We start from the raw sequence: 24,895 nt of genomic DNA, 5'->3' as shown, positions 1-24,895 counted from the left end.
TAACCACACCAAGGAAGATGTGATTTTTCACTGAAGATTATTTTTGATTGAGAATTAAAGTCTTGCTTTTGTTCTTTGAATGGCATAGGCTAGTGTGGGAAGTTGGTCCTTCACATCTGGAAAGCAACTTTGAATGGGGCGGGTTTTTCTGTCCTGTAAATTGTCTGCTGTACAGAATAACACAACAAGGGTGGACATACCATTTCAAAGGAGTCCTATGAATCAGAACATAGGAGGAAGCTATTGCAGGAGTAAATTGATGGTATCAGTTGCCCAAGGCCAAACCTTGTTTCCCCTGTTGACAGAGCAGCGTTTTTACAAACTCCACTTGGATTTTTGTAGTGGGATTTCTGTTCCGACACCCATTGAACTGGGCTACAGTTGACAGTTGTGCACAAACACACCAATTTCTAAAAATGTCTGTTGTATCAAAGCATGAGATTTTTTCTCTCTTTGGGGAAACCTGAATAAGAAACATTCAGCATTATTTTGAAAACAAGTATGTTTCCCAATAAATTTCAAACCCTTAAATACACTCAAGCTGTAGTATGCTTTCAACCATTTGGTTTATTCAAAAGCAGTTCAATTCTTCAGAGTTTATCCTTGATATCTCTACGTACAAGTAACTGTAGAGCCAAAGCCTCAAGGTTATTTCTGTGGTAAGACCATATGGTGCAAGCCACGTACTATCAAGCAGCAACAGCTGTTGAAATGTCTGCATGAGGTTACAGAAAAGGAATCGAGACTTCCTTTGACAATCAGTTCTCGCAGTTTTACCTGGATGTTTTAAGACTGAAAAAAATGTATGCAACATATATTTAAATATTCCATTTTGTGATCTGTCTTAAAGGGGCATCCTTTAAAACTTACTTCTGCCTCAAGACTTTTTTACCTGTTCTTAATAATACCAGTGATTATTATTGCTGCAGAAATAATCAGAGACAAGGAAAATACCTCTCTCTGTTTCTGTGTGTTTACTCTGTGTGTTAAATAGCTCTCTTTGCTCCCTCTGTTAGGTGCATGAGATGTCAGCTGATGTCTGTAAAGGGTATCACTTCCTTAAGTATGTTCTGTGTCTGTCACTTAGTGCTGGAAGAGTGACAGGTACTTACTACCATGAGTAGTTCTGTTTTCTTCAGTAGAGCTACTCACAGGGCTGAAGTTGCTCACAACTATAAGCACTTGGCAGGCTTTTATTTATTCTGTTGTTATTCACACAAGAAAATTAAAGGGAGATCCTTTCAATGTAGCTGCTATTTTATTTTTAAGGTAATTGAGGTAAGTAAAGGCACTGCATGGCAACTGTCATTTTCCAATTTTTTTAAAATGTTTGATAGTTCACTGATATGACATTGACAATTCTACTAAATTTTTGGTTAAAAGGAATTTTTTTACAGTCAGAGCTGGAAGATTTAAGTAAAGTGGATGCCTAACAGCAGCTCCCCTGCTTTAAGTCAGATGTCCTCTGTCACTGTATCCATTAGAAATCCTTTTCTTGGAGCAGAACCAGTGACACTGGTGACACAGAAAGCATTTTGGGTCTCTCCAGATGTTAATTAACACTTCCATAGCCTTTCCTCTTCTTTTCCAGCCTTCCTGGCCTCAGTAGTATCTTTGGGATTTGTATGGGAAGGTAACAATGTTCTTATCTCAGGGCCACAGGGTTGTTGAACTGCTTTCTCAGGTCTCAGTAGTTAAGAAGCTAATACATTGTGCCATGTGAAGGAAGATAATGGCAACGTTGTCATGAACAGCTGTGTTAAGCCACAGTGCAAGACTCTCAAGGCCACTGCCTTGTTATCTGTTTTTGTTAAGCCATGGTGCTAGATGTTCAAGGCCCTGCCTTTTAAAGTGTTTTTGTCTAGCAGTATCTCCCTCAGGTTTCATTAACAGACTCACTTGCAGGCTGCTTCTATTGTCTTGCACTGTCGCTGTTAATAAGCACTGGGTCTGTAGCTTTTTTTCAGTTACTGTCCTTCATAAATTTGTCTGCCTTGCTGCTACTTCCAGTCATCTCCAGGTAAGCAGCCAAACCAGTTCTCTCTTCCTTTTTGTCATCTCTGTTTGAGGACAGTCTTTTATTTCTCCTGTTTTTTCTGTACAGTCTGCCCCAAAACTGTAATTTTCTTTGAGGACAAAGGTTTGATAGCAATGTTCTGGTGAAGAAGTTGAGTTTAATAGATAGATACGAGTCATGTAGCTAAGTGTGACACATGATGTTAGAAATACTCTTCTGAAATGAGGCACCTGGTTGTCTTTGAGTCACCAGTCATCTTGTGTGTGTATGTATGTATGTATGTATTCCTATAGCAAGTATGGGAAGTTGTGCCGAGTTTTTATGTATAATTTCGATTGCTTCACAAATGAATATGAGTCAAATGTGTATGTAGATGTGAATGTTCCTTTCTTTTTCTTTCATGTTGCCATTTGCTTCAAATTGAACATTTCTTAATCCTTAAGTGCATTGTTTCAGGTGAATTTTTCATGGCCCAAGTAACAGCAATCAAGAATGTAATTTTGGAAAAGCAGGAATGTTAGGGGAAGTGGAGAGCTGATTTCAGTGTTCTGTAACACACTGGTAGAGGGCATTGTGCAGCCGGAGATGCAGGATTTTAGTGGAGAGAGGTGAAATGGAGGTCACGGCCATTTGCAGGGAAGTCAATGGGATGTTTTACAAATTTTATTCTGTGGGATGCAGCCAGATGCAATCTATTGTAATTACGGCCTGCCTGCCTAAAATTCTCTAGTAGTTTAAATTGGATAGCAATAATCTTAATTTCCTGTCCTAAATGGTTGTACAGAGTTGCTGTATTTCATTCCAGAAGGCTTTGCATTTCACTGGTGAGCAGAGCATAAGTTGGTTGTAAATCACTTCATATGAAAGATGCTCTATAAATGTGTGTCCTCACTCTTGTCGTTTGGTCCTAGCACTTTACAGACAAATCAGAAATGAAAGTTGTGTTCTCAAGAGGCTGCAATTGAAATAGATAACACATAGATGTAGAGCAGAGATAAAATGTGACCAAGTGCCAGTGATTGAGCAGTGAAAATTACTGCCTGTCTTCTTAGTTCCATTTAGTTCCACTTCTCATAGTAACAGGAATGCTCCTAGGTGGGTTGTGTGCTGAAAGGTGCGCAATGGAAGGAAAAGTATGAAGGAAGGGGGTGCAAAGCAGCACAGTAAGGGTGGGTTAATGAAATAATTTCAGGCAAGAAGAGGAGACATGATGAGAAAGGTGGAAGTGAAGGCAGAGGAAAACCAGATGGCACCCAGGCTTCAGTAGGACAGTGGGATACTGGCAAAATGGAAGGAGATGGAGGCTTTAAGACGAGCAAAAGGGGAGACTTGTGCATGCCTTGAAACACGGCTTGTAATTTGTTCTGAAAGGTACAGGAGCCAGGAAAGAGTCTGAAGAGAAGCAGGCATAGTTGGTACAATTGATGCATTTTTCTGTAGTGTTCCAACTTGAGCACAATAAATGTTAGGGAAGTGAGGAAGGAGGAGACTGCAATAGCCAGGCAGAGAAAATAACATCTTTCAGTGTTTTGCCACTGTAGCAAAGTAGGGTGGACTGACTGGGGGAGGATCTAGCAGATGTTGATAGTAAGGTCTTACCGTGATCAGTTTATATGTTAGTATAGTTGTCAGGTCTGGTGAGTTTCATTTGTTCAGCTAAATGCTTACAGAGTCTGAAGATGGTATTTTTTTGCTGTGGGTACACTTAGTTCATTCATTAGTCATCTCTCGTTTTGATTACTGTAATGGCTTCTGGCTAGACATTGTCCTTCTTCTGCTCTTCACTTGCAATCTATTAAAAAATCTGCCACATACATAATATCTTGTCATCTTTTCTGTTCACTTAGTTTTGCTGCCAGATCCCCTTAAAACCAACTTGAAAGGACACTGTCAAGAATGAAAACAAAAACACGCTTTTGGTTCCTAGTTAAAATAAATGATTTGTTGTGCTATCTTGTAGTGATTTCATAAAAAGTATTTTAAAATCTCATCATGTGGTGTGACAGTCACCTTGGAGTTCTGCAGGATGTACATGGCAGTGAATGATCATAGCAATGCAAAAGACTTCTGCTCCCACTGTGTGGGGCCCTGCAATCAGCCAGTTGGCTACCACAAAGAGAAGAGATTCAAGATTTCCTTCCGGAAGAGAGGGACTGGTGATTGTGCATGCACTGCATCCTCTCCTGCCACAGAGGAAGAGGGCAAGTTGCTGCTAGTGCCTCAGTAGGAAGAAGGGAATCACTTCTCTTTATTCTTTAGTGGATGTTGAAAGTTGCTGTGAAAGAAAGCATTAAAATGGCAGTTTTGGTAGTGCTTATGGTCTAGAGAGCAGCTTGCTGGCTTCCCTTTGTCCATGCTTGTATTTCTGAAAGGCATCTGGGAGGAGAGGGCTCAGAAGGTGAGGCAGAGAGGTAGAGGCAGAGAGGTAGAGCCATGCTGTGTTACTGGTGGGGGAGGGAAGCTGACTGCCTCAGGCTCAGAAGTGAACCTGGGAGTCTGACAATTGTGGACCATCAGTGGTGGGGTTATGAGAATGAAGGAAGATGGCTGTTAGAACTAAGAGGAGGATTTTCAGCTTGTAAGGGAGAAGTGGTTTGGATTAATAGGTGATTGCGATCACCTTGGAATCCCGTGATGGATTTCTTTCCATCTGTGTCATTTGTGTGTGCGACTGTCCTTTACTTAAATAAAAGTTACTTGTATCCTGAAGGATGGTAACAGAAGGGAGCTTCTCTTCTAATAGGAAGGAGACAAGAGCTTACTTGATTAGGGATTTGCAAATGGAGTGTGATTGCAAATTATTGGAGATAATGAGAGTAAAAATTTACATTTTAATACCAAAATTAATAACATTAGGAAATAGTGTAACAGAGAGAAAGATTCCATCAGAATTCTGAACCAGGAGCCCTGGGAGCTCTTTCTAGTGGCTTATTGTGTGGCAATGGAAGAACCATGCTGGATATGACCTGTACGAGCAGTGAGAACTCAGAGCTCCACATAGGTCACTGAACCAGCTAAATGCTCCATGTCTCAGCAAATCAGCTCTGAGGTTGTCAGGCTCCAGCAATTCGTACAATGCTGGGCTTTTGACCTCTTTCAAAAAACACAGTTACTTTCCAAAACAGTTTCAGAGCCTTGGAGAGAGTGATTCGTGGAAATACAAATCTTTTCCTATTGTCTGTCTCGTATTTGATCTCAACTACAAAATTGCTCGTTATCTTTACAGTATGGTCCTAAAGCCTTATCTGTATGTCAAAATGGTGACAACTGGGAAATAACGTTACAATTCTACTATCCCCTGCTAGTAGGATGGCCAGGGAATACGATTAAAATGCTTTGAGATTTGAGGATATTTTCCAAAGCATTTAAACTGTGTACTCCTATCTGTGGAGGAGACAAATGTGAGCTCAATCGATCTGAACCATAGCAATCGTTCTGCTTGGTGTCGGTGTCCCGTGACACAGGGCTGTGCTGCTGGAGAGAGCAGCCTTTTTCAAAGGCTGTGTGGAATATATCTTGTAGTGCATGGGTAGCCTCAGCAATAATCCCATCTGGATTTTATCTTTTCTGTCCCTACTTGCTAGTCTCTCTTTGCTTTCTTCTGCAAGGGAAAGAGCAGTGACTGTCAGAGCAAAAAGGAATGGTGTAACTTACACCTTGAGTCAGTGCATGACCCAAAACCTGCAACTTGGAGCAGGCTCTGTGTGTGTTGTAGAGCTGCTGGGCAGGGTGAAGACTGCGCCCTCCTTTCTGGTTCCTCATCTTCCCAGGCTGCCCAGCAGCAGCTGGAGCTCCATGGGGGAAGGCAGCCTTGGGCCCATGGCCCCGCGGGCAGCCGGGGCTGTGGACCTGCACTGGGGCACAGGCATGGTTAGGGCCTGGTGGGGTGGGAGGACCCTGGGCATCTGCATGTGGGAACAGTGTGACACAGGCAGTGCATGGGACTTGAAAGATACCAGCAAGGCATTAGGGAGGTGGGACAAGGAGCCCCAAGTGGGAGCGAACTGCGAGCTTAGAGGAGAGAGGTCGTTTTTTATAGAGCCTGGAGTGCAAGGAGAATTTTGGGAGGAGAATAGGCAATAAGGGTGGTTACAGTTGTGGGGAGTGGAAAACACTGGAAGATGGGATACAAGGTTTGGGCCAAGCCAGAGTGTGAAGGGCCCTGTCCATGTGTGTGGGTGGGATAGCTGAGGAAACGCAGGCAGGGGCCCCAAACAACCATAGAAGAAAAAAGGGAGAGGCCTGATTAGAAACATACGAGAAGGGCTGAGCTAGGGCATAGCTTGGTCAGGAATGGGGCGGGGGAGTTGCCTTGTTCCTTACTGAACTGAGCCACAGAAAATGACCAGAAAAGAAAATGCACTTTATCTCTTGGATTCATGCAGCACATACTGAGACATGGACACGTGAGCAGGAAATACGAGGTTGGCAAGACAGAGTGATCTATCCGTGTTAACTTCCATGTATGCAAACGAGTAATAAACTTGGGGAAAGACTAACTAAATTTGAAAATGGATCTCGGTGTGAGGTTTTTGGATGGTGATTAAGAATATGGTTTGGTTGTGTTTATTTTTTGTAATCTAGTGATGTTCTGAGAACGTTGCTATTAACCAGAAAGGTCCTTTTCTCCATATCTCATTTCAGTTGGCATTGTTACATTAATATATATATTTCTTCTGCTGAATTACTTTCTGATCTGCAGTTTTTCTTGTTTCTCCTCTGGCCCTCCTTTGTTTTGCTTATTTTCTGTCTATCAAAAATCCTTACAAAATCTTTGGCTTCAGCAGCACACGATACTTACCAGCCTTGTTTCAGCCAGGAAATGCAGCATTTGCTGTTGTCTGCCCATGGTGAAGTTCCCTTCCCCAGCCTGAGCAGTCCCTAAAAGTTCATCTCAGTCCTTCAATGTACTTACCAGTCCTGCTGCCACACACAGTTTGCAGTGTTGCAAATCCTGTTAGTTCTGGGGTTTAGCATAAAGGGAGTGTGCGGTGGATTTTTTTAACCAAGAGGGAAAGCTACAATTTTTTGTTCCTTTCTGAAATACTAGATTATTCTTGTTTGCATAATTGACCTTGATGTGCCCACGTTCTGTTTTTAGGAGATATATACAGCTGGCTTATTTGTCTTCCTTTAAAAATTAGATCATATTATACTTTAATTAATTAATCACATAATCTTATTTGTTTCTGTTTGTTATTGTTTCTTATGCTGTAGCCCATGCTGGCTTCTTTCTAACTTGCCCCCCAGAAAACAAGTCAACCACTCTTACTCTGTAATCTCCTTGAGCTACTCATTTCTCTGTCAGTAGTTGCTTTAAAATAATAAAACCACACACCTGGGACACCCTCCTAGGTAATTAACGCTATTTGCTGAGCTCACTCTTTCCAGAAAAATGGGTCTGAATTAAGAGAGCTTTGCAATTTAACTGCTAGGCCAACATCTTGGGCTTTCTCTTGTCAATGGGTAAGTTAATTCTAGAGGTAATTCTGTCTCCCATCTCACCTAAAAGGCTGTGGGTCTCCAGCTGCTTGGTTTATTCCCAGGAAAGGTTAGCTTGATACTGACACTGGCTTCAGATTCAGCTTAAGGTGTGTCTTGGATTTTCCGCCAGACCGAGTTCAGGACCAGAGAGGTGCTTACGGCCACAGTAAAAAGTCAGTGCCATGTATTGCAGTCTGTAATGGCTTCTCTGTGAGCACTGTGGAAAGATGTGGAACAGAACTCCTCGAGGCTAGCCCTGTGTTGAACATGGTGTATTCCCTTACGGATCTGGCAGTGAACTACTCCCGTACAGTCTCTGTGTGATGAAGAAGTACTGTTTCAACCTATAAATCAAGGAGAATTGAGCAACCAAGCATGCAGACTACTGATGTAACTGTCCATACATTCATAGCAGGCAGACATTACTTTTTCCATGCCCTGCCAAGAATCACCTATGCATTATCTGGATGACACCTGTGCTAACTTACTGTCACCTGCCTCTATTCCTGGACAGGCGCAGGGAAAATAAACATGCTTATCAGCTGACATAAACTAGACTTACACTTACATCATCCAGATACTGAAAAAGCGGGAGACCCAAGCTACCTCTGTGTGTCCTGGCCCCATGTGCACTGAACAGAAGAAATGCAACCAAAAAAGCCTTTGCCGTACAGAGGCAATGGGCCACTGACCAGATGGTCTGCTTGCCTTCTGAGAAGGGGGAGGTAGAGGCACTTAAGTGCTGCTTCCTTGTTCTCCCTCAATAATTAAGAAACCGGTTTTATCTTTTGCTTGGTTTTACTGTAAAGTGCATTCATTGCTGGCTTCTGCTGCCTGCAGTAACAAACAGCAATATACTAAGCAGTGCATTACTAACATAAGCATGTTTTATTTTTCGTTACAGGTAACTGTGCTGGTTCTTTTTGCCCTTGCATTCTTAACCTGTGTTGTATTTCTGGTAGTCTACAAGGTTTACAAGTATGATCATACCTGTCCAGAAGGATTTGTTTTCAAGGTAAATTGCATACACATTCTAGAAAAATAGGAGAGTATGTAATATTCTTCATGTTGTTTTCTGCATAACCTTGATTAAGTCATGCTGTGTTGCATAGAAATTGGTGTTTGTTTTCATAGGTTACTGTGCTTCCTGCTATGTTTCTTTCTACTTATTTTATAATTGAAATTATACTACTGCACAGTTTTCATAATGTTCTTATTTTGCTAATGCTTTAAACATTGAAAATACAGCAAAAGTCCCAACACCAGCATCCTTCAAACTTACTTCATATGCAGTTGTCTGGAAAAAGCTCTCATTTATTGGGGTATATGGTTTAATGTTGCATGTTTGTCCCAATTCATGTGTGTTAGGAAAGCAGAGAATGTTAAAACCTGGAGAAAAAAAAATTACTCTGGAATATGTGTCAAAGAAACAGTAGAGTGATGTTCTCATTAAGAGTAGCAGAGTTACCTTAGGGTTATTTTTGTAGAAAGAACTTCTTGTTCTAGAACAGTGACCTCTGAGCCCTACTGCCACAGGCCAGAAGTGATGCCAAAAAAGGGAAAACACATTTATTGGAAAAACTACTGGTTCTAACTGAAAGGGAGGCTGGGCCTCACATCATTCACGCGAGATGGTAGTGCAGGCTCCTCAGCGATGACCTGGGCTGCAAGTCAGAAAAGTAACATTGATTTCTCAGTTTAAATTTAGCAGGGTTGAACGTGGCTGTAATTAGATAAGTAGCAGTGATGATGGTGTTCTTCCCTCTTAATTTTTTAAGACTATTTGCTCACGTAATGAATCAAATGGGTACCTAGTATGATCTTTGAAAGGATTTCAAAAGGAGTGGCTCCCTCAGCACTCCTTGACAGTCCTGTTCAAGACTTTTTATTCTGTCACTTCAGGCACATAAGTATCTTACAAGAAGCTGGTGCAAAATTAGTGATGCCCTGCTGGATTAACTTAGCTCCAAGCATTCAGTTTTAGGTTACTGCTTTCCCTTAGTTGAAGGGCAAGAGATACTGTAGTTAGAATACTTGGCTGTAACTCAGGAGATCCAACTTTTGCTTCTGCTGTTGTTTTTTTGTGTTGTCTCAGAAAAGCACTGAAACTCCTCTGTGCTTGTCTCATGGGACAAAGCCTTTTTTTTCTCCTAAGCTTTCTCTTGGCTTTGAGCAATTTGGAATATGGACTGTAAGTTGCTACCGAGCCTGTCTTGGTGTTATCCTGACTTGACAAGAATGGCCAGTGATTGTGCTCTTGTTGTAATCCTGGTTAACAGTCTGCTGTTTCCAGTTCCTTTCATACCATGTTGTTCCCTGCTTTGAATTGCAGCCTTCTGGCTTCTTTTGTCTTGTCTTCCTAGTGTCGCAAATACTTAAGGAGAGAATGTTTTCTTAGCTGTATTTTGGTTGCACTGTGAACAGTCTGGTGGGCTTCTCTCCTTAGGGCCCTGCATTTGAAATAGAAGTCCCATAGCTCATGATTTGTTTTTAAGGTGCAGCACATACACAGGGCGGTGTCGGTGTTACTCTCCCGGTGTTGGGTGCCAGGAGACACAGCATCTTTAGTCATGTAACTCCTCAAGAGTTTTACAGGATAAAAACACATCAACAAATGACACAAGGCCTGAAGTTACTAGTGTTGATGTGAATTCATATTTTTTGCCTTTGCATCTTTTTTGGGAGAGTCTGTAATACATCATGGCATAGCTTGGCACAGATGTCCTAAGAGACATGAAAAAGTCTTGTCACCTTGTGACCAGTGTCTCTGTGGACTGGCTTTGTCCTTCAGGTGGACTCAACAACATTCCCTGGCCTGGATCTCCCCAGACTTTGGATGCTGATGTGATTTCCCCTGGTTAAGGGCAAAGGCGTCCCCTGCCTCAGGAAGCCTGGTACCATGGGAATCTCCGCATAAAGGCTGAGCTACTGCAGCTCTGAGTCAGACTCACTCTTCTCTGCTTTGATGCTCTCATACATGGAGCAGTTCCAAAGGTTTCAGTGTTTTCAGCCTTTCTGCTGTCCTACACACCCAGTACTTGAAGTTGTGCTTAAAAAGGTGCTCATCTTCCTTGGTATAGCAGTCTTAAACTGCTTGAGCCTTGGTTTTGTGCTTGCTGAAGCCTTCTGAGACAGCCCTGGTACTGCTGTTGTGTAGATCACTCCTCTGAAGTACTCATTACAGGGTATTGGTGAGACTCACCAGAGCTTTCCTCAGAGACCTGAGTGCACTTACACCCTGAAGGAATTTCTCCAGGGCATCGCTGTGTTCCATACTCTTAACCTGTTACCTGTTAGCTTTCGTTGCCACAGCACTTCTGTTCTGTCAGGCTTGTGGACAGTGCAATGAAGTAATTTCAGGGCATTAAAGACAACACCATCATCTATTAAGTTTGGAATTACTGACCCAGCAGACTTAATGTGACAGAAGATACTATTTGTAAGTGAATACCACTAGGGTCTTCATGTCAAAGGGACAGAAGGAGTCATCTTAATACAGTCAGAGACTGGCAGCCAGGATTTTCTCTGGCATCGAAGTCTTTAACCCATAAGTAATTTCTGAAATAGAAAGGTTGTGAAAGAAACAAGAGACTGGCAACTCGCTGTGGAGCTCCTTGTGGCCTTCTGTATTACTTCTCTCACCTGGGAACCATGGAAACAAATAAAAAGGATGGCGAGAAATAGTCTGCGTAAGCTGAAGCTGTCAGGCAGGCGGCAGGATGAGAATCGGCACCAGTTCATGTCGCTCAGTCACTCCCGAGTGCTGCATAGCTTGCCTCGATTAGGAGCTAAGTGAAGGGGGCTGTCCTTGGGCAGAACAGAAGGAGCAGTGAGTAAAAGAGGAGGTTTTTCCTGTCTTCTCTAGAAACATGAAATCCTGGCAACAAAAATGCAGTCAAGATGGAGACTCTGCTGTGTGTTTCTTTAGGCTGTTCTGTCAGATGTTGTGCATGTTTGTGAATACAAGAAATAACATTACTGAGTCATTTTACCTCTTAGAAAGAAAATTGCTTTTAAAAGGCATTTTTTGTAAGTTGGCAGTAATCTTAGCTTGTCTTCAGCACTAATAATTGTATTTGCTTGAATCTCCTTGGCAGATTTCATTAGATCAGTGGATGGTATTCCTTCCCCCATTTTAAATATTTAGAATTGTGACTACATCCCATGACTGGGTGAAATAATCACTACAAAGATGTCTGTGTCTAGGTACTTCTTAGTCATTTTATTACATCAGAAGTAGTGTCAGTTATCCCAGATAAAGCATGCATAATCCTTCCAGAAGATGACATGGTTGCTGTAGGTAAACATGCATATCAAATAGCTCTATTCCAGATTCCTGGATGATTATTTTTTTAATCTAGGCCTCAGTCTTGCAGCTGGTATATATGATGATTATGACCATGGGGAGACCTCTGTTGACTTACACAGTGCTGAACAGGCACAAGTGTCTGCTTAGCTGGGGTTAAATCCCATCTGCTTTGTAGTGCTACTTCAAACAAAACTGAGGGAAGATTTGCCCTGGCTGCTGTGTTAACGAAAGATAACAAATAGACGGGACCTGGATGGATGTGCTAACTTCGAGCACTGCTGTGAGTCCGACACATATTGAGGCATCTGTCACAGGCGGGTTAGAGCCGATGAGGTGTTAACTCTGTGGGAGGGCTGTTGGTCTTGTAGCAGCGAATCTTCTCACAGCAGCCAAATTTGCCACAAGACGCTATTTACTGGGGGCAGGCAGGTTCGTAAGACTACCCGTAGGCCTGTTGTTTTGGCAAGTCTTCCTTTTTTCTTTCGTACCTTTTGATGCTTTTTTTCACTCTTTTTTTCTTCACATTTTTAGGATGCAAAATTTGTATTGTCAGGACTGTTTGCTGGATCTTCCCCCACTCATTTTGTGCTTTATGATTTAAACCACTTGAAACTGTTGTTACTGGTGCTTATTTATGCCACTTTCCTTTTTTTTTTTTTTTCCTGACAAGGACAGGAGTCAACCCAAAAGTAAATGTGGACATGTTTGAGATAGCGTCCGGTCCTAAAAACTATTGACATTTTTGCATGTGTTTTTGTGGTCAGAAATTTACAATATTAAATTTTGCTTGCCAACTGCTATGAGAACAGTAGCAGTTCGAAGTTGCTGTGCTATAGTGTTATAAATTCTAGACTTCTCGTGGAGGAAGACCAAACAGCCTATTCTTTTTAAAACTGCCATAATAGAAATTATTAAACTTAATTTTCCTAAAGATGCAGCTACTCATGGCTTGTATTTTAGAGGATAATTCAGTCATCCATACGACTGCCCCAACACTGAGGTGTCAGGCAAGACTGCCTGGGCTGGCAGATATGGCAGAGAACCTGTGGAGAGACCCGTGACCTACTGGAGCAAAATCTGAGGGGGTCGCAGGATCCAGCTGCGTCATTTTTTCCTTCAGTGCAGCTTGCTGCTTCGTAGGCTTGTGCCGCATCGCTGCTGGAACGGTTGCTAGATGATACCTGCTGACTAATGCACTGCATGTGTGCATTGACTTTGGTTTTTAAGATGACAGCAAAGTTTGGTTCCCACTTAGTATTTAACTCTCTAAATCATGTATTTCCCTTTCAAAAGCTCTGAGCTTCTAGCAGTTTCTATGTAGTGCTCTTACACTTCTGGGAAATTAAATAATGTAGTCCCACAGCTGAAGATAGCTTTTGAAAAGCCTTCTGTTGGCTACATCTTTTTGACAATCAAGAGTCCAGTATTTTGTACGTGTGTACACACTGGCCACCCATGATGTTTTCCCTGTATGTCTTCTTATTTACTGGGCTACAGAACTGTTCATACCTTGGCAGCAAAACATATCTGTATTAATTTCTGTCCCTCAGACTGAAACCACTGTATTAAAGTGCCTGAAGCGACTCTGACAGTAGGATACAGACATCTGTAATCGTAGACCAAACAGGTGGAATAAGGTGGGGAGGAAAAACCAGCGAAATATGGCTGGAACTAGAGATTGAGTGCTTTTAGAAAAAATTCTAGGCAAGTATGTTTTGTGTATGTTAATTATTCTGGTGTATAAACCTGGATTGGTCTTCCTGGCAAATCACTCGGTAGTTTTAAGGATGGCAGGGAAGAACACTTTAAGAACAGTAGGACAACACTGTAGTTAATTGCCCTGTGTTGTATCTCAACTCACAGAAATTGAATGTTGGCTGAGACTAAAAGGAAAAGAAGAAAAACCTAACCTCCTTTCTGTGTGTATGGGGCTGTATCTGTAATCTAAGTAATGGATTTTCTTTTCAGAATAATCAATGCATTCCAGCTGGGTTGGAAAACTACTACTCCGAACAAGACTCCAGTGCTCGAGGGAAATTTTACACAGTCATAAACCACTACAATCTGGCCAAACAAACCATCACGCGCTCAGTGTCCCCGTGGATGACAGTACTGTCAGAAGAGAAACTATCTGAACAGGAGACTGAAGCTGCTGAGAAATCAGCTTAGTATGATAAGCTAATTATTAACACTATGTCATTTGAAGGTAACTAAGGGACTTTAAGGAACTTTTCATTAAATATAATCATGGATAATTTAGAGGTTACTCATGTTTATGGTGCAATTGCTTCTGTTTGCTGATACTGCTTTGCAAAAAAAAAAAAAACCACCCAAAACTTGCTGCAGAACATTCATGGGCATAAAACAAGGTGCATATCAGCATTGCTTTAGAGCTTTGACACCATTTTCAATGTTAAAAAAAAATCCAATGTTAGATATGTTCTTGCAGTTTATTGGATACTGACAGATTTCTTCAGTGGATTTTCAGGGCTTGGACCTTAGAGAAGTCATGTGTTCTGTTGTCTGAATTGATACTTTATTTATACATTTTCTTACTCTTTGTCACTTTGCAAACTGAAACACCCCAGCCATAACCAGAGTGATCTCTTGTTTAGCTGAAAGTTGTATTTAGTATTTAGTTGGCTGAAGCAAGAATAATAGTCGGCATTGATGGCAAAGGCATAATGTAATGACTTGTATGGAGAAAGAAACTTGGTAGCATTTTTCTTACATTTTCTTTACTGTTGTTTATTTGTAAATGATAACAAAGTTCTCTGCAACAAGGCATGCTCAGTGTTTTGTTATTGCTGTCAACAGGATTTAACTGCATTTCCACTTTGGCTTTAGCATCTTGGTAAGGATGTGCACTGAAAACACTAACTAGCTAGACATTATGGAAAAACACGGACAGTTTTAGTGATGGATGTTGAGGATAGCGTAAAAAAAATAAACAGTTCAGGCTGTTCAAATGAGAAATGACATCTTTTGATCATACTTAAGAGGCAGAAAGCCCGTTCACAGTCTGTGTAGTCCATTATGTAATCTGTTGGATACAACTGAGGGAGTAATATGTCTAAATTTTCTCTTCTGTTGCATTAACATTTTCCCTTTTTATTAATTAGAAGGAGCTTTCAGTTGATGTATGCTTTGCAGTTGGATAGTTCTTAAAACACAGAGCATCACAAGTGAAACAATAGCATATTAGTTAACAGCACCGGCTGTTCTAAAGCTACATGTGAAACAGCGCGAAGAGTAGAACTGTTTATGTATGGCTTGGGAGGCGGAAAGATGTAGAACATAGTATTGTGGATGCACGGTAAACTTCCATTGTAATTACAGACTTACCTATTCTTTGTGTGAAACCATGTTTTCATTTTTATTACAAATCTTAAATACATATTACAAAAGAAATCTTAATTTAAAAGTTGGACAAAAGTGTGTGAAGCATCTGGGCAAGTCAGTCACCTTTTTGTTCATGGAGAGGTTGAATGGGACAAGGTGCAGTGGACATGTCAAAAGTTTGTTAGGTGTTTTTTTTTGGTAGAAACTACAAAAATGAAGGGAAAAGATCAGGGATTGTTTCTCAAGATCCATAGTAGAACAAGTATGGTCAGCTCTGATTTTATTTTTCTCCAGTAGAACTGCTTTATCAATAACCTTTCCTACCCGTACAGCAAAAATAACCATGACTGCTGAATTTTCCAGGTTTGATATGAAATGTGCATTACACAGTATACCTGTAAAAGGCTTTATTAAGTCATTATGGTATGTGGAATGCATAAAAGCAATAAATTATGTGCCAAATTTTTCTTTGCATTTAAAAATTTCAGGCTTTTGTTAAGAAGTTCAAAATATACCATGTTTGCATTTTCTAATAGGGATATGCTTTATTGCATGTAATTAATTCATATGTAACTTTGACATTTTCACTCTTTGCAGAGTAAAGATTAAGGAAGCTGCTGCTTGTTGCATATAATGTATAGAAATATACATTTCAGAAGAGAGATAGTAAAAGACACATTTCATATCAACGTATTTACAGAGGACATTCACGTTTTACAAGATGGAAAGATCTGTTCCCCGAGACTGTCCTGCATAGAAACTATTCATAATACATGTCCTTCCCTTAAAATTCAGGACAATAAAAACTTTAATGCACAAGTAAATACTGATGAGAAACAACTTATTTCTCTCTCTCATAACAATAAACATTAAAAAATACTAAGCTTTATCATCTAGGAGAAACAGATTGCTTATGCTTCTTGAAGTCAAAAGCATTTTTTTTTGTCTGCTTTAAGAGGAGGCAGTTAATTGATTCATGTTTACAGCTGGTTTTGAGACTTTTCATTTTAGTTATCAAACCGCTCCCAATTTTAGTACTTGGAAGAGTTTGGCTTCAATATTGTCTATCCTTTGGCTTTGTTCCAACGTCCCAGAACGCCCGTTTCACTGCACAATCTGTATTGTTATTCTCTCTTTTCATCTAGAAGTAAAGCTCTTTAGTTGACTTTTTATCATTATTACTACTATTAAATCAATGTGATCTCTGACTCAAGTAGTTTGAAAGGATTTGAAGTAGAGGTCATACATGTGCGAAGTGTTGGCTCTGTACTGAAGTGGTATGGTTAAATAAAAGCCTGAGACAGCGTAGATGCTTTTGCACAGTAACAGTTTTCTCTTGATCTGGTCTGCACACTGGGAGCTGGACTTCAGACATCACAGATGTGTGGGTGACTGATGCAACCATTGGTTTTGTTCTTCTGTTGGCTGTCGTCCAGCTCGTAGCTTTCTTACCAGCTCTTTCAAAGGTTTCTGTGTTCTTTGCAGGATTAAGTGTGGTTTTATGTTCGATAAAGGGATTTAAAACAAATGCTATCAGCTCCCTCTGCACCAATGGATATATACGCCTGCTTATTTATTGGAAAATATGCCCATCATAGCAGTATGAAAAAAAAACATAAAATATACAGATATACCATATATCCTACTCCACTGGAAAAAAAAAACCTCAAAAGTTACAAACAAAGCATGTAGACAGTGTTATATTTGTAATTAATTATCGTACCAGTCCAGGAAAAGCAAGGAAAATGAACACATCACAAGGAAGAAGAGGATCCATACTCTAAATCCAGCGTTGTTTTTGATGGCCTGTGAGGAGAAGGTTATCTCCGTTACCATCACCAGTAAATATAGAGTAGAATTTCAACAATGTCAACACAGGATGACTTTTAGTGGCTTCACACTTCCCTCTGACAATGGAAAGAACAAAACTTGCCCCCCAGTTTTAAGTGAATAAAAGTCAGGTTGGCTATACCTTTTCAGATTTATCACACTAAAATTTATCTCAGAATCTTAAAAACTGGTCATATAAAAAATAAACCAAAAAAGCCCCCCCTAAAATCCCACACAGTGGAACTTAAAAACTTTAAGAACTACATCAAAACGTGGATGCCTAAAGGTCAATTTTAAGTTCCAAAACTTAAATTCTGTGATTAGAAATAAACATTCTAATAAACATATTCTGACTAAAAAAATAGCCCCAAAACCTGACAACTCTTTCTGGAAGTTGATTTAGCACTATCAGTCATGTATTTCAGTCTTGGAGCAAGGATAGCAAGTATTTTTCTGGGATTCTCCTTCCCAAAACTGAGACTGGCATATAACAGAGGATTTCTTTTTTCCCCCTCTCATTTTTCAGATTTACACATGGAATAATTTTTTTAATGTGATACAGACAATGTTAGTATTGAGGTTTTGTATTTTTCACCTTTCTCTAATGTTTCTCAGCGTGGTTTCAGATGTGAAACCTACAAATGTGAAAAATTAAGCAAAAAAACCCCCTTCATGCCATGTTTGTTGCACTTTTTACGAGAGCTGAGCAGCAGGTAACTCATCCTTAAGTTATATATTCTATGTGCTTTCAGGAGGGAGAAAAGAAAAAGAAGAAAAAAAGAACTGAAGCGATTCACTCACTAGCCTAATTTAGGAACTGTTTTTATTGAAATCTCAGTTCCTGAAAGAAAACATCATTTCATTCTGATTAGTGAAACAATGGGGTAGATTTGTTTACTAGCAGCATGGGTACTGTGCTGAATGCAACTCAAAGAGACTCTTCTGGTAACACTCAGCATTTAACTCCAGTTTCAGCAATTTCAGCGCACTTTTATTCATAGTCTGCAATTTCCGCACCTCCCTTTTTTAATAAGAAAACTTCACATATGCTTAAATTCATGCCAGGTGACTTTCATATTTAAAAAATAGGCGAGGCCAAGATTTCTGCAGACCTGTATAGCTACTGAAATCATGGTTAGCGAGACAAGCAATGCTAATACTGGGAGCCTCAGCTAATTAGGACAATTTTTCCAAAATCATGCCCTGACACCCCAACACGCGCTGCACTTGTACCATGGGTGAGCTTGCACATGCTGGTTAAAGCAACACTTGGGCAAACCTGAGTTAAGAGAAACAAGCAACACAGCTTTACCTCTCTTATGTCTTCATTGCCTTCTTTGATGTTCTCTGTTGCACCCACAACTAATTGATGGATATTGTCAATATCAGTTTCCTGTTGAAAAAAAACAACCCAGAATTGAGAAACCAATAAATGTTAAGAAGAAAAGGACATGGGAAACAAGCAGAACTCAAAATCTGGTATTAACATCTATGTTTCAATGATGCAAAGGTATAGAGACAACTAAGTTGTAATTTCTTTGCCTGTGGTTTTATGAGCCTGAATGGAAGCTATCAAGATCAATAGGAAGTCTCCCATTTATCTAGAATCAAATCTAACCTGGCTGATGCTTGCCAGCTCTTTCTGGAAGAGGTGCCACCATTTCCAGAAAAGGTGCTGTTAACTAACACATTTAACAGGACACAAGTTCCGAGGCAGAGTGATCATTCTAACACATACATTGCATTTTTCATTCCCAGTATGCACTAGGAAGTAACAACAGTATCTTGATTTTGCATTTGAAAAAACCAAACAAGACCAGTTTCCTTCACATTTGCATCAAAAATTCATTATGTTTACATCTTGCATGCAACCAAGACCAAAATCCTCCCAAGAAAATCTTCAAGCTGTATTTGCTGCTGTAGCATTAAATTATACTAACCTGTTGCAGGACTTTTTCAGTGAATATCTCTTGCAGTCTGGAGATTTCCACTACTTTTCCTTCAATTTGTCTGGGCAAAGAACAGAAACACTCCATTAGAAACCACTGCAAACATTTCTTGCTTCTGCAGGCTCAGGTTCCCAACACGGTAAGCAGGCTATTCAGAAGGCTGCTATTTTGTTAGCTGCTGTTGGGCAGCAGTAGCCAGTGCCCAGTGCTCAGACAGTCCATGGCTGGGAGATGACCAGCCCACAGTGAAGCTCTGGGAAAGGCACCACCCGGAAATTCTCAGCTAGCTGCCTCCACTGTGAGCGGAACGCCTGCCTGTCTGCCGCCTTCTAATATAACATAACCCACGGTGGACCCTAAGTAGTTAATTGTGACATACCCTTTTTACAGGCTAATAGGAAGCATGGAATTCGCCTTGCCTAGTACTATCCCAAAAGTAAATTTCCAGCTTGAGTTAGCCGTTCAGGTTTTCCACGCAGCAAGCGGCGAGCAAACAACCCGGACGCTGCCATGAAGACAGGTCTGTGCATGGGGGCTGGTGGCTGCACCTCCCTGGCTGCTTGTCTGTATGTGCAGCAGGCAGTGTGATAGGAATGGAAAACTTAACTTTGTAAAACTTAGGCTAAGTGAGACAGAACGTAACCTTCCAAACGTAACCAGTCCTGTGTTGGATAGTTTGTGCATCACTCAGAACCATCTTTACACTGTGGGACAGCACAGTTTACATAACACAGTGCATTTCATGGACGCTCCTATTTTGTCCCTCCTACGACACCTCTGGAGTTCGCGCAGCTGCGTGTCGTGGTGGGTGTTGTCCAGGTTACAGGACCAGCACGTGCAGCGGTCTGTTAATTCACAGAAAACTGTACCTGACTTCGTCAAAGAGATTATTCATTTCCCCAACAAGTCTCTGGTTCTCCTGTTCAAACTGGAAGAAGGGAAGAAGGAAGTCACACACATGAGTTCACATGCTTGGATGCTGGGAACTTTCTTCAGCCCCCACCCTGATCAATCAGTTCCCACCTTTCCTGGCAATCCATTGACAGTACATAACTAAAAAGATCTTTAAGAATTACTAACAGCAGCCTAAATGAACAATATTGATTTGCTTATTTGTAACCAGTCACTGTAACAGTCGTCTTTCTCCTCCAATTAACGGAACAAACCCCCAAATAACTTGAAGATTTTGCTCACGTTACTTCACAGTAACAAAAAAATACAGTTGATGAAATCTGTCCTTTTTTATTATTTTAGAACTTTGAGTGGGGAAAGCTTTCATGCTTGTGAAAGCATGATTCTCTTCATGACGTCTTTGCACTTTCCTTCACATTATTCATGTACTGCCCATGGCATGAAGAGCTTTTAGATTTTGCAACAGATCTAGTACTTTATACTTTACAAATCCATTGGCTTTAGTTATTCCAGTAGACCTCTTCCATTTAAAACTCGTGAGTAATCAATGAAACATTTAAATAAACTTCTAGCACTACATTTTTCAAGTACAAGCATAAGTAGAAGACTTTATACAGGAAAATATGCTTTGCCTGTTCAGAGGTACTTGTCAGGTCATTTGGGATTCATTACAGAACAACTGATCAGGCAGTAAGTACAATGACATGATTTGCTGGAACAAAACCTGCACAGCCACAACACAGCTGAGAAGGGTGTCCCATGTCACAGTGGAGCCTGTTGGAAACCGCATTGTAAGGACTCTGTTTTAGAAATAACCCTTTAGGACATACTGAGCTGGGATTTTGTAAGCGCCTGAATGAGTTTGACCCTGCAGCCTGGCAGCTCCAGCGGGTTCCAAGCCCGAGGGGGGCTGCAGTGTGCCCCACAGCCAGCCGGCTCCAGGCAGTACGCGCTCGGGGAGCTCTGTGGGCTGTTCCAGCTGAAAGGCCCCTGCCTCGCCGACACCAGGGCACCTCCTATCAGAAGGGTCAGAAGTCCTGTTTCGGAGGAGGGAGGGAGCAAGCTTATTCAAGGCATTCTGCCAATTAATTCTACACAGCCAAAGCCTCGTTAACAGCTGGACCTTTGCGGTATGGACACAACTGACTAGGTCTTTGCGCTTTTCTCAAAGCTGGGAAGGACCTGGTCTACGCAGTTATACAGAAACAGCACACAGGAGATATATTTCTACTGAAAACCTTACCTGCTGCATGCCTCTGACAAAGCCGGGTGATGCATGCAGCAGCGCGAAACACCAGAGAACAGGGCTCAGAATGCAAAGAATTTGACACGAGCTGTGCAAGACAGCAAGCCCTGTTCTAGTTCAGTTCACCTCCTTATTTTGAACTAGCCTACATAACTCCATGGGATTTTGGCATAATTCAATCACATTACAATTCCATTAGCAGTAACAGTGCAGCAGTCCTCTCTGCCACCTTGCAAGGTCTCATTATCCTTCTTAAGACAGAGCAGTGTGTTGTCACCGTTTACAGGTCCAACTTGGTTTTGCTTGCTGTCTGAGCAAATGGCCAATGCTTAAGCTGGCAGGAAAGGGAGGTGTTGCCCAGAGAAGACAATAAGCATTTGAAAACCGTGCAAAAAGCAAAGTAAGGAAGGAGAGAGGAAAGGTCTGAATCACAGAGAATTACCATAAGAGTGAGGCCCCGTTACATCAGTGAAGGCAAATGGGCATCCTGCTTTTAAGGGCAGGGCTACCGAAACAGCTGAAAACGAAGCACTTGGTATTTCAACACAGTTTGTCATTAAGATGCAACATGAAAATTACGACATACAGTTCGTCTGACCCACAGCTTCTTTCACAGTCACGTCTGTAGGAGTACATACATTTAACATCACTGCGCTGCCACGTTTGGTGATGATCTTTGGCTCACCACTGTGACCCCAACCCAGCCCCAATCATGCCACCAGCATCTCCATTCCAGGTCTTTTAAGATTTTCCTTATACAGATTGTGTAACTCCTTGTGCCCATTGCTTCAGAAGCAGATATACCCTTTGAAATGATCCATGATGTTCCAGCTGGAACTTCTGCCGTATCAAGTACGTTCATAATACGAACACAGAGAAGAAATAGAAGTGTTTATACTACTTAGGATGCAGTGAAAAAGACTTAGTGCAGCCACTGAGGAATCTGTCCTGCTCCTCTCTCTCCCCTCAACATACAGTCCTAAGCAAATGCTGCTGCCCATCTCATTTCATGGTAGGACATTTTAGCTCACTAACCACCTTTTCCTCCTGAGTTTTCTGGTAGATTAGTAAACTGAATCCCACCACAGGACCAGATGATAGGGTTAGCTTAAGGGAGAGCAGAGAGCAGGAGCTGAGCAAGACTTTTGCACTGCCACAGAGCAACACAGAAAAGCAAGAAAATGAGAAAAGGCAAGCCATCTTTCATACCCTTCACCTTCAGTCCCTCCTCCTTACTCCCCACACTATTGCCACTGCCCCCCACCCTTTGTGCTGTAACATTTTTCATCTTGCTTCAGGCCCATCAGGGCCTCAGAGAAACAGTACCTGACTGCCAACAGCACCTGACTGCCAACAGCAAATGAATTGTCAGGCTGCATGACTTAGGGGGAAATGGTTACTGGGTTAAAAATCAGGAATCTGTAGGTTTGATCTGGCAGAAGTGAGTGTGAAATGACAGGCATGTTTAAAGAAGGGTAACCGTGAATCTCACAGAAAAAGGTTTACTCTTATGAAATAGGCAATTTATGTCATGAAGAATAATGAAAAATGACTTATTTCTTTTAAAATACAAATTTATTTTTGTAGTAGAGGTTCACTGTCTACCTGATTGGCAAGAACAGCTTTCTCTCCTTGGTTAAAGGACTCCACAGAGTCACAGAAGAGGAGGAAGGCTGTTGGGCACTGTCACATCCACTGTGGGGTAGAGGCCTTGAGGAAAGAGCCCAGCTCCATGAGTCGAGAGGCAACAGAGAGGAACATTCTGCACAGCTCCCTGAAGTCCCAGTGATTTCCACCCTAAAGGTCCAATGGTTTTGTTGAATAAACAAGTATCAGTGTTGCAATACATTTAAGTGTCATTGTCACTGCTGCCTGCAGCGTCCCCTATAGAACAAAGCATTTGTTAAAATATAATTGACTAATTTAGTGATACTTACTTAACAGCAGTGGATGGTTAAAGGTATTTTATCACTGCAATCCTTTATGTTCACACCACCCTATGTCTCTGATTTTAGTGGAGTCACCTCAGAACAAAGCCAGGGCGCAGAGCAATGAAAGAGCCACAGGATTTAGCACTGAGCCAACTGGTTGGTCCTTAAGTGACTAAATGGGGCCACCAAGCTGTAATTGTTTTTCTCACTTCCGTAAGGATAAGTATTTCGGCACAAATACTCAACATTAAAAAAAAACCTATTTTGCTGCCTTAGTAAAACTGTGAAGATAACTAATTTAGAAGGCAAATTTTCAATAAAGAAACAGTGAATGATTTTAATCCCTTACAAATAGCACAAATCCACTTGAGAAAGTATTCTTTAAAAATTCCCTTTGATATTTAAAACCCTCCACTGGCACAGACTGCCTTTTAAACTGCTCAATGATCTTTGCAATTTGAAATCATGGCTGATGGACCGCTTGGCGCAGACAGCAGTAAGATATGCTAAAACAGTCAATTGAACAAAAGGTTAGAGCACAGAACACATCATATACCAGTGTGTCACAAAGGGATTTACATGATGGGAATATAAACCAAACCAGCAATCAGTACAGCTCAGTGATTTATGGCTTACTAAAGTAGCCTCTTTTATGACAGTGAAATATTCTGTTACCAAAGTATTGCATTAAGTGACAAACTGCTCAAGATATGGCTAAAAACCTATCGCGTAGAAGAAATAATCACAGTTCTTTTTTGTTATCCCATGGGTTAAGTCATTATATGTACTGTACCTGAACTTAAGACAAAACCCAGCAATAAAATCAGGGAAAATTAGCTATTTTCACAACTCAAACAGAAAAGCCAGATTTTTTTCCCACTCAATGCAACCACAAGGCATGTGCTCACAATAAAAACCATTAATATACCTGTACTCAGGGTTATAAACTGAAATTTACTGTGCAAATCATGCAATAGCCTGCAAACATTTTGAACAACATAAAGCTCTCTCCTGTGGGTAAAATACTGATAGAAATTCCTGCTGTAGTGATATGATGGGGATTTAATTCCTTATTTTACCCACAGGAAGGATCGTAGAACCACGACTGAGAACTGTTAAGTGTGATTTGACACAACGCATTCCAATTTAAAACCAACACAGCAGTTTCTACACTGTAATTGGCCCTCTTCTGAAAACTGCTGGATTTCCCAGTATTTTAAATGTGGTCGGTCCATGCTTCACAAATCAAATGTTCAGAAAGTAGAAATTAACTGCTCTGTAACAGCAAACATAATGCAGAAAAGAAATAATTAACTGTCCTTTAGTGAACAAATTAACTAAAGTGGTGAGGGTTTGTTATGCGTTTGTAAAGACCCTTTGGTTCCTGCGTTAAAAGTACAATGAAGTCATGAAATATTATCAAGTTAGTATGAAGGATTTATGTGAGCAATGAAAAAAGCAATGAACATTCATATACTCAAATTGTTCCCCAGTTACACCTGTATTTACACCCTGGACCCAAATTTACCTGCAAATTAGAATAACAGATCCAGTGACTTTAAAGTAGGTTAAGAGTGAAATTCTACAGTATCCAGCTTTTACCAAGAAAGGCCAACTCTTAGCTATAAGTTTCATCAAAAATGCACTGAAAGAGCAATTTCGCAGTGGAATAGTCACCACATACATCACTAGCCTTTAGTAAATCAGCTAATTACAGTGTTCATAAAACAAACACACACCATACCCCCAAAAAATCACGTTAGGTCCACAGACCAGAGCAATGGCTTGCTCAGCCTTGAGCATCAACGTATCAGTGGTAACGTTTACATTTGAAACCCTGCTGTGCACATTTACATATTATATAAACATACAACA

General features: G+C 40.9%; 2 protein-coding genes across 3 annotated transcripts in view; one reads left to right on the top strand and one right to left on the bottom strand.

Moving 5' to 3' along the window:
• The window catches only part of NSG1 (neuronal vesicle trafficking associated 1), a 41,659-nt gene extending 25,725 nt beyond the window's left edge, over nucleotides 1-15,934 (top strand). The window contains exons 4-5 of one of the 2 annotated variants that reach the window (XM_080381723.1): nucleotides 8,406-8,516; nucleotides 13,779-15,934. In XM_080381723.1, the coding sequence (XP_080237849.1) occupies nucleotides 8,406-8,516; nucleotides 13,779-13,979 (312 nt within the window). In that variant the 3' untranslated portion in view covers nucleotides 13,980-15,934. The remainder of the gene's footprint in view (nucleotides 1-8,405; nucleotides 8,517-13,778) is intronic. The other variant, XM_080381724.1, reaches the window with a different exon arrangement.
• Nucleotides 15,416-24,895, bottom strand: part of STX18 (syntaxin 18) — a 70,424-nt gene continuing 60,944 nt past the window's right edge. Inside the window, exons 8-11 of the mRNA XM_080381716.1 lie at nucleotides 19,801-19,859; nucleotides 18,923-18,992; nucleotides 18,295-18,375; nucleotides 15,416-16,958 (exon numbers count right to left, since the gene is read on the bottom strand). Of these exons, the coding sequence (XP_080237842.1) occupies nucleotides 16,863-16,958; nucleotides 18,295-18,375; nucleotides 18,923-18,992; nucleotides 19,801-19,859 (306 nt within the window). The 3' untranslated portion in view covers nucleotides 15,416-16,862. The remainder of the gene's footprint in view (nucleotides 16,959-18,294; nucleotides 18,376-18,922; nucleotides 18,993-19,800; nucleotides 19,860-24,895) is intronic.

This window comes from Falco punctatus, assembly GCF_963210335.1.
Source record: "Falco punctatus genome assembly, chromosome: 1".
NCBI classification, from domain to species: domain Eukaryota; kingdom Metazoa; phylum Chordata; class Aves; order Falconiformes; family Falconidae; genus Falco; species Falco punctatus.
The sequence above is the reverse complement of the archived record's forward strand: the minus strand, read 5'-3'. Positions and strand labels throughout refer to the sequence as shown.